The 10,091-nt window shown below is 35.6% G+C and overlaps 1 protein-coding gene across 3 annotated transcripts; it reads right to left on the minus strand.

Moving 5' to 3' along the window:
* Positions 1 to 6,066: 6,066 nt before the first annotated feature.
* On the minus strand, positions 6,067 to 9,182 carry LOC136226957 (intron-encoded DNA endonuclease aI4-like). Of its 3 annotated transcripts, none has more exons than XM_066015669.1 (3): positions 8,968 to 9,182; positions 7,404 to 7,548; positions 6,067 to 7,322 (listed from the first exon to the last, which is right to left on the minus strand). In XM_066015669.1, exons 2-3 carry the CDS (start codon positions 7,525 to 7,527, stop codon positions 6,553 to 6,555), a joined length of 894 nt encoding a protein of 297 aa, XP_065871741.1. In that variant the 5' UTR covers positions 7,528 to 7,548; positions 8,968 to 9,182; the 3' UTR covers positions 6,067 to 6,552. The 3 variants fall into 3 exon arrangements, with proteins under 3 accessions (XP_065871741.1, XP_065871742.1, XP_065871740.1); XM_066015670.1 differs by having other exon boundaries at positions 6,067 to 6,914; positions 7,056 to 7,548; positions 8,968 to 9,181; XM_066015668.1 differs by having other exon boundaries at positions 6,067 to 7,548; positions 8,968 to 9,180.
* Between the last annotated feature and the right edge of the window lie 909 nt (positions 9,183 to 10,091).

Consider the following 10,091-nt stretch of genomic DNA (forward strand, 5'->3'; position numbering starts at 1 on the left):
TTGTTGTTGTTTGCTCCAAAACAACTAACACTAATAGTTTGTAATAACTACCGAACACTTTATTTCTAACAGTTTAGAGTAAAATCATTAAATACTATTACAAAACGCTAAACCAAACGCCCTCTTAGGCAAGTTTCGAGAAGGAGAGGAATGATTGTTTTGTCAATGTGATGGCCAAACAGTGCCCCTTGAGTAACGACATCAAGTACGTCGTAAGAGGAAGTTTGTGAGGGTTAATTTTAGTGGGTGATGATGGAAGGGAGAGTCAAAATAGTGGAGGAGATGGCGAAAGTGTCGACGATAAGATTGGTTTTGCTTGAAAAAACAATCAATTGTTTTTTTTGAGAAAGACATTCAAAGTTAAAACTATGATGGATATTGAGATCAATGAATTTTTTTGGTGTATAAGGATAGACTTTATAATAAATATTTAATTTCAAGATACATAGAGATTTATTCTAACTAGTTATAACCAATGTTTTAAAAATCGAACCGGCAGGTTTGAAACGAATAGATCATATATTCAATTAACGTTGTATATAAGTTGGGTTAACGTTGTTGATCTGTTAAGAATCAGAGTCGGACGATGAACCAGTATCAAATCGATGAACCGAAATGAATTTGAGAACTGTAAAATATAAAAATAAATAAAAAGACATCTTTAGAATTTAGTAATAAATGGTAAAAATGAAAACCCCCAACCTAAAAATCTTCTCTATCATCCATAAATTTTACTGTTACGTTTCTTTTTATATATTTTAACCGATTGCTTGGTTCAAAATAATTGATTGATTTTTGGAGACCGATAGATATTCAGAGTTAAAATCACTAAACTATTGAGATTAATGAATTTTTTAGGTGTGCAAGAGTAGACTTTATAACACTTTTTTTTTTCATCTAACCTTATGACATTATTCTATATTGAGCAACTTGAGAGTAACTATAGAGAAGATCCATAATTATGGCATTATGGCATTCTTACTCATCAAAAAAACAAGAGAATGATAGATCCACAAATTTTTTTCAAATTTATAATTTTATCGCCTCGATTTTATAACTAAGACCTCTATCATATAGTAGGATAAACATCTATAATCAAATGATTTTTTCAAGTCAAATACAATATATTTTTAGCCTAATAACTAAAATGGTTCCAATTATGATGTATTGTGCGAATAAATTCTTCTTAGCGATTACATCAACAAGCTAAAAAGGGGTAATATCAGTGACGAAGTCGTCAGTATTGGAACAAACATGTTTAGCAACAAGATGGGCAACATAATTTGCTATACAAGGAACAAAAAAAATGAAAAGTCCGTGTTATCAAGGAGAATATTTCTACAGTCTTGAGTAATGGTACCGAATTCAGAGAGGTGCAATTTGCTAGAATTAACTCCATCAGCAACGATCTTGGCATCCGTTTCAAACTATACACTCTGTACATTAAAAGATACCATCCGAATAAGACTAGCATTGATTCCCTCTCTAATTGAGCTTAGCGTGTTTATGAGGTCTGAAGCTTCATTTTGCAATTGGATCCTTTCGGGGACCCTAACTGGGCCGGTCCAAATGATAGGTTATGGGTTTTCCGGAGGTCCATTCGATATATTTTACCATATCAAGCACGAAAGGCAAGACCTTCAACAATCTTGGCATCCGTTTCAAACTTCGCTCTTTGTACATTAAGAGATACCATTTGAATAAGACTAGCACGAAGGGCATGACCTTCAACAATCTTGGAATCAAGGACCCCGGGATGCTATAATTATGAAAGACATCAAATTCGTCGCAAACCACATCTCCTACACCACATACATTAGCTACCTGAAAAGTAGCATCGTCGACATTACACTTGAGGAACCCATCCCTCGTTTTCTTCCATCGAGCTCTTTATGGAGGATTAGTCATATAAGATGGGGTTGAATAATCCGGAGAAACTTCCACTCTTAGTAACTCTTACATTATTATGTTGATAACTGGCGATGAACTTCTGATCGGATTCCTTCCCTGTGGGGGCCATCGTTGGGTTCGGCGGGGGGAAGCTCTGATGCCAAAGTCAGTATAGGAATAAAGAATAAACTGTATTGACGAGAGATAGGATTTAGAGTGTGAATGTGAATGTGTACCTTGATAGCTTGTGATGCAAGCTATTTATAGTCATGTGATCGTAACTTCTAGTAACCAGAAAGTCTCCATTAATGCCTCATTAATGGCGGTTACGGATCTCCTTTAAGTGTGGCCGTTAGCTCATTAACGTTCCATTAATTGCCTTTATTGGGAATCGGCTCAACCGTTCAACGGGCGGATCGAGGCATGATGGCGGGTCTCACGTAGGTTTGACTACGGATAACGTGTGGCGGAATCTAGGTGATCCGCTATTTGGATGATTTGCTTGATACACCATTGCTTTCCTGACCGCCCCAATACGTTGTCGTTTTGGTAAATATCCTCTTTGATCTCATGGATAATATCTCGATGTTATCCTATGTTTTATTTTTTTTATTCACAAAAGATTAAATTAATATTATAAAATTATAGAAATCTGATAACTTTTTGATAAATATTTTTAAAAACCAAGTTTTTCAGGGGACATTTTATATTGGTTCGAAAAAGAAAAAAAAAACAAAAACCTTTTATCTTATTCTTTACAGACTCGGAAAAGAAGTGGGCAAGTAAAAAGGAAACAAGCGAAGAAATTTAACGCGTTTAGGCGTAGGGTTTCCTATAAATAGCCGCCTTGTTCAACAGCGGAGTATTCCCTCTCTCGTCCAAGTTTTCGATCCATATCAATTCCATCAAGAGACGATTCAACGCAGTTTGTTCCATTCAAATCTTTTTCGAAGCTTTGATTTTTGGCGATCGACTTGCTTTCTGCTGCTGCTGCTGCTGCTGCTGCTTTCTCCAATCAGTTGCTATTAGGGTTGCACTTCATTCACTCCCGATTTGCTTCTACGGTTATGTTTGGGTAATCAATTGATGTGTTTGCTGTTTAGTGTTTCATTTTTCTGAGAATCGGAGTTGCATCATCGACATCAACTTTCGTCTCTAGTGCCCTAACTGCAGCTTCTGCAATCAATTTTTTCTGTTTGTATTGTTTGCTTTAATTTCAAGCCTTGTCGTACTATATATCCATTGTATATTGAGGCTATAATGGCAATATATTTCAAATTCAAGAGTGAGAAAAACTATGATTCAGTTTCTGTGAAAGAGCCTTTTATTTCAGTTTCAGCTTTTAAACAAAGAGTTTACGAATTGAAATATAAAGGGAAGAAAAATGCTGGATTATGTTTGGGTAATGATTTTGATATTACCGTGATAAATGCTCAAACAAATGATTGTTACGATGATAATATGTTAATTCCAAGTCATACAAAAGTCCTTATAAAGAGGGTTCCTGGAGGAAGAAGGTGTAGATTTATAGACACTAGAGCCATTGTTATTCCAGGTTCTCATATTCCCAAGAGCTCTGCTTCTAATTCTACCATTTCTGCTCATACTACTTCAAATTCAAATGGTTCTCATATTCCTAAGAGCTCTGCTTCTAATTCTACCATTTCTGCTCCTACTACTACAAATTCGAATGGTTCTCCAATTCCCAAGAGCTCTACTTCAAATTCTACTATTACCAGCAGCAGCAGTTGTGGTAATAATCCAGATGATAGAAAAAACAGGGAAGAAGCCATAACTTCCAACAAATATTGTTCATCTCCTAAAATTCTTCCACTTGAACTTTTATGTCCTTTATGCAAAGGACCAATGGAAGATGCTACCTTTACTAAGTGTTGTTACAATAGCTTTTGTGATCAATGTATCAGAGATCATCTAATACTTTCTACCTTTAGTTGTGTTTGCGGGGCAAATGATATGCTAAATGATTATCTTATTCCTAACATCACCGTTAGACGTTTGATTCATAGCATGCTCCAATCTGGTTTTACAATCCCGCAACCTCGTAAAGGAGAGAAGAAGAGAAAGAGAGTAAGTTCTGGAAATGTTGAAACAGAGACAAGCTAGGCAAAATACCTTGAAAGGTATTGTTGTTCAGGTTCAACATTTTAAGCGCATTGCAATTTCCGATTTCTGCAGGAACCGCCCCTGCCAAGATGATTATCAGACACCTCAAGAAAACTGAGGCTTTTGGGGAAACCGATTTCTTTGGGAATGTTTCCACTGATTCTGCTATTGACAAGCCTAAGCCGGACAAGAGAAATGGAGTTGCCAATCTCGGCAGGAAGAACCCGAAATGTCACTAGAAATTAAGAGAAGTTTTGTGGTGGACACTGAGTGCATTATGGGACAAATCTAAAGCGTCAAGGCCAACAGAACCACCCAACTCTTCAGGTTTAAGTTTGTTTTGTCGGGCGAAGAACACTGTTAACCGTGTCAACATTCTAAGCTTTTTTAGTATTGAACCTGACAACTGATTTGTATGGAGTGCAATAAGAGGTTTTGAGCATTTGAAAGGACAGGCGGAATCGGAATCGAACCAAAGATGTTATTATTACTCAATTTAAGGTTAAATATAGATCTACTATGTAAATATGCCCAATGCAGAGGTTCTAACCTGACCTTGCTTGTCTTGTATAGAGATGTTTTGACATATTAATAAAATTTTAAGTTGAAGTTGATATTGCTTTGGGTTGAAATCTTACAATTTTAGCAGAATCATACTAGATGTTTTGGTATGTTAATGTTTGTTTTAGCTCTATCCTATTTTTTTTATCCGGAACGCCACTCTTTATTTGGAACTCGCCACTTTTTTTTTTTGAATAAAAGAATGCTTTATTAAGAATCATCAGTTACAAGAATAGAATCTAAAAAAGGAGGAGTGCAATGTCACTCTCCACGAACAGATGAAGAACTGACCGCTCTAGCAAGACAATGAGCTGCACAGTTCGCTGCACGTTTAACAAAAGAGATAGACGCGTTGTCTAACTCATGAATCAAATGAATACAATCTCCTATAATATCTGAAAAATAAGAAATAGCCTGAAAACCTTTACTGATTGCCTGAACCACACCTAAACAGTCCGATCTCAATTCAACATTTTGGAACCCGCTACTTGATTGTTGTGATGATAGATGTGCTTCTTATTAAAGTTGTTCAAAGAATGATAGGGAAATCTCTTTCCTTAAGACAGTTTGTGTTCCAACAAATTAAAATGATAAGAATTTTGATGATTGCACATTATTAGATAAGAACTTTTATGAAATACATTGAGAATGTCCCTTCAATTCAGAACAAATCAGACCTCAAAGTTTATACACAATTCATTTAAGATCTAACTATGTTTTCTCAAATGAACCTTTTCTTACTTTTGATAAATCATGCTTAAGTCTTGTTTTCAAAGAGTGTTAGCTTAACTTGAATGTCTAGACTTATGAACCAAGTCCAAGAGCAACATCATTCGAGTTAATTTTAGAGAATTAGATTTCACCAGCATGGAGGCTTGATTATATACTGACAATAAAAGAATCTAAAGAAAAAAAATGCAAAAATCGTGAGATAGTTTTCACTTATTACTATTATTTTTATTAAATTTAATAAAGGAAAGAGACTTAGATTTGATTCCAAATACTTATAAAGGAGTGAGCAGAAAGCTAACTGTTAGTCCTATAGCAAGTGATTATGGACCTTCAAACATTACACACAAAAATAATCTAATTATAGAATGATCACTCATCATTTTAGTTAAATCAATACACATATGGATCGACAACAAGATACGTACATGAAAGCTCTCAGTTAAGTCTATTGCCACTGATTATGGACCTTGCAACATCACACAAACAAAAACAACCACATTCGGTAACAAATTATTAATATATGTAAAAAAAAATGGAAGAAGCAACTCATGAAATCTAGGAAATACCAATATCTGAAAACATATCTTGAGCCTCACTCTGCCTTATTAACTGATACTTTAATCTCTTCCCTCTCTACAAACAATCCAGATTCTCACATCATAATTGTGTTTATATATGATATAAATACAATTTCTTGCTTGCAATCAACATAATTCAGCATAGAATGATAAAAGCGCCTCAGACAGAAGTAGAATCAAGTATTATAAAATCAAGAGTTATATTAATCTGAAACTATGAACCACTAGTTTGAGTGCTTTCTAACTCACTAAATCCCTAAACTGAACTTGGTTTTTTTATCAACAGAAAAATAATTGCCATGGACGGAGCTACGCCAAACACTTTGCTAGCAGTATCATGCATTCTTCATTTTGACTTTTTGCCTTGTTTCCTCTTGATAACTTCATCTATACACATTATACCCTTACCTTTGTAAACTTCTGGAGGCTTGCAACCACGTACAGAAGCAGCAAACTGATGCACCCTTTGCTTGTCAATTCCCGTGCAACAAACTACATTGTTTTGCCCACAGTAAACATATGATGAGCCCAAACGAGAAATCCAAGAACACCTATACTGATCATGGCATAAACCGAAAAATACAAACAAATGTGACTTATGATACCAGAAACTTCAGGGTGCTTCTCTCTTCTACTAATACAAGCAGATGAATAGAAAAAAGGTGGACTATATCATCAACTTATTCCATTTGTCTAGGAAAGCTAGCCATGCTTTATGGTGAATACTGTCAGGTTTAAATGCTTTAAGATCGTAAAGACTGTAATATTCTTCAATAAGGAAGAATCGTCGTGATTTATGACTTCGGAAAGTACTTGATTTAAAGTAATCTAGCATCACGATAACATCTTTTCGACTTTGTACAGACCATTGATAGCAACCATTTTTACTACTATCAAAGTAGACATTTCCTCCAAATACTACCTTATAAGACTCTACATCTTGTAGAAGTTTATTAGTTACTTGAATACTTAGCTGAGGTAGTCGATCCTTCATAGTGATGACAATGGTACCATCAGCATCAAAGAATCCTGCAAACCAATTTGACTGAGCATCTAGTGTAATAGGTAGAATTACAGGGATATCCAGTACTTGACAGACATTATGTAGTTGAAGTAGTCGTGCTGAATTTCGAATATGACCATTAATACAATTCATTAGTTTAATCATACCAAGTTGATTATGTAGTCGATAACGATAAACTTTAGCACCTGCTCGCATTTTAATACTTCCACAAAGCATATGTTGGATATATCGTAGTAGTCGTAGATCTTCAAGTCCCATAGTAATTTCAAGAGAAGTATATCCTTGTTTATTAACTTGAATACTTCCATCACCATCGATAATTCCAGCTAGCCACTCACAGAAGGATTTAGGATAAGTTGTTGCACATGTAGTCTCTGAGGTTCCTACTAGACTGCTTTTATGTCGTTGGTTACCTGCTGATTGTGTCTTAGATACTCCATTTTTACTAAATCGGGGTTTTACTAGAAAATCACTTGTGAACATAGTAGGAGTACCAGCGCAATGCGTTTTCAGATGACTGTATCCCAATTTCAGATATAAAAGACGCCCTTCTGCTTCAGCTCTTGCTTTGTATCCAACACCAACAATCTTAAGAAACCGGAAAATTTTGGCTTCCATTATTGTCAAATAATTCGGAACCTGCACGATCCCGAGTATAAACAATTACTTATATAAAAAAAAATACAGGGAAAATAATACAAGTAGATAAATGAACAAGAAGAAATACAGGTGCTAATTAGCTTTCTAGAGCAAGGTACTAAGGTGTTAGTCTACTCCATTAGTACTTTTGATGTAATGATGATGGTTTGGAAGTTGGAAATCGTCTTCCAACCACGGGAAAGAACATACAAACTAGATAATTGCAAAGAAGCTAAAATTCGTTTTTCATTCCAAATGCAGTTGTCAGATAGGTGGGCAGGGTCATAATTATAATAGAAACCAAACTAGCAGCTGAATAAGAATGTCTTGAAGCGAATATTAACGAAACATTGCAAGAGGTTTATTGTAAACAAGAGCTAGTACCAAATTCCAACTAAAAACTTTAAAACCTTAAGCATGACTGCTTGAGAGAAGAAAACACAACGTTTAAACCTATAAAGCAAAGAAGTTCAATAAATAGCCAAGAACACAAACCAAGGAAGGTAATTTAGATATCAACCAGTCACTACTCGTTAGTTCACTGTTCACTAGGTCATCAGCTCAATTGTTGGATGAATTGTTGATATTATACTAAAAAGTGTACCAGAAAGTTGTAAAAATCACTCAATCAACTACTCTTCAAAACCTAACCTAACGAGGATATCAGACAGATTTTCCCCTCTAATCCCTCAGATTAAAAAACCTGAACCGAACCGGCCTAATTTTTATATGCAACTAACAATTGAAATATAAGATTCAAGCAAACAGCTAGATAACTATAAGCAAGCAATTGTTAATAACAAATCCATCATAAGCATTAAGAAGAAAATTTTCTAGACCACAACAATTCCCACTCGCAAGACAAAAAAGTTTCGCCATTGAGGAATGGTAAAAACAACCAACTTTTCCCATTATAATAACTGAACCAACTGACTCGATACTCATAGCTTTCCAGATTTATACAAAATTAAGTTAACAAATCTGAGAGATAAAACTTATTTATGCCGCAGGATCTTCGAATAGGACGCCATCGCTGGAGGCAGGAGCTTCAATAATGTTATTCATGAATCATGCATGTATAGCCCAAAAAACGAAATGAAATTTATAAAATTACTTTCTTAATTGTTCTTTGGAAAAAAAAATATTAAGAAAAAAATAATCAATTTGTTGAAATGGATGATGATCAAGGGAAAGATGTGGAAAGACCACATTAAACTCTGTAGCAAACAAGTAGCTCTAATCATCAACATATCCCACCATTACGTCAAACGGATTCTAGGTCTATACTCATAGAAAACAAAATCAAATTTCCTACATTTTCCTAACTGCAAAACAGAAAGAAAAACTGCACCAAACGGAGAGAAATAAGCTAATTATCTTAAATCAGCAAAGGGGAAACAGAAATTAAACGTGACTCACAGCGTCGGCGAACCGCGAACCGCGAACCGAAGCAAATATGAGGGTTAGGATGTCGGCGAGGAAGAAAACTCAAAGCAACAGAGAAGGATGAAGGGTTACAGCGCCGGCAAGCGATGAGGGCGGCGGAAATGAAAAAGAGGAATGGGAGGGGAGAAATGAATGCATAAACGGGGTGTTTGGTAGCAGGGACATGTCGGCTGTTTGTTTGGGAGTAATAGATAAGAGTCTTATCCCTCCTCAACCCTACAGGGGACGGGACCAATATGGTCTCTGTGGCGGGGCGGGCGGAGCCGAGAAATGGTATCCTCGTCCTGCGAGGATCTCCGTACCCGTAGAGTCCCGATGGGTAATCTCCGATTAATCTCCGTTTATATATAAATGAAATGAAAAATATTTCTTTAAATGTAGATATAGAGAATTGAACCTCTAACCAAATGAAACATCATTAATCACCTTAAGGTTCGTTGAGTAAAATTGGCTTTTGTGTTCATGCTCAACTGCATTTTTGTAAATCGACTTGTAGTTTAATCTTGATAAAGAACGAAGAACCCATGTTTTTGTAGTGAAGATCCAGTATTTGTATGGATGTTCCTAATTGATTGATGTTAATTATCTGTTAATTAAAGTTTTGTGTTGTGTGAATTGGTGATGTTTGGATTAAATGTTTCAAAGTAAAACATAACATCCCTGATAGTCAGGAACCTAGGAATAAAGGGAAAGTAGTGGTTATGAATAGGTTTGAATTAAGGTTATTTATGAATGCTTTGATTACAGTAATGAAAATAGGGAATGTTTTTGTTACAAAAGAAGAGAGGATCGAACAATAGAGAGGAAGAAAGAGTCCTTTCGTTTTCCTTTTTTGCTTTCTCGATTCTCAAGCATAAGAAGAAGATAAGATCACTCAAGTACAACAGCTTCCAAGACATATAGTCACAACACGCCAATCCCTTCAACTGTCCAATGGTCTTTTAGTCTTTGTGCTAAGGCTGGGGGCAGTTTCGTCTTTTCGTCACAATGGTAGATTCTAGAAGAGCTTCACCTGCTTACAATAGGATCAGCCACACTCAAATCCTCCACAAGAACATCACCACCATTCATCACAAGGATTGTGATTAATGGCTATG

The sequence above is a fragment of the Euphorbia lathyris genome, chromosome 4 (assembly GCF_963576675.1).
Source record: "Euphorbia lathyris chromosome 4, ddEupLath1.1, whole genome shotgun sequence".
Lineage (NCBI taxonomy): Eukaryota > Viridiplantae > Streptophyta > Magnoliopsida > Malpighiales > Euphorbiaceae > Euphorbia > Euphorbia lathyris.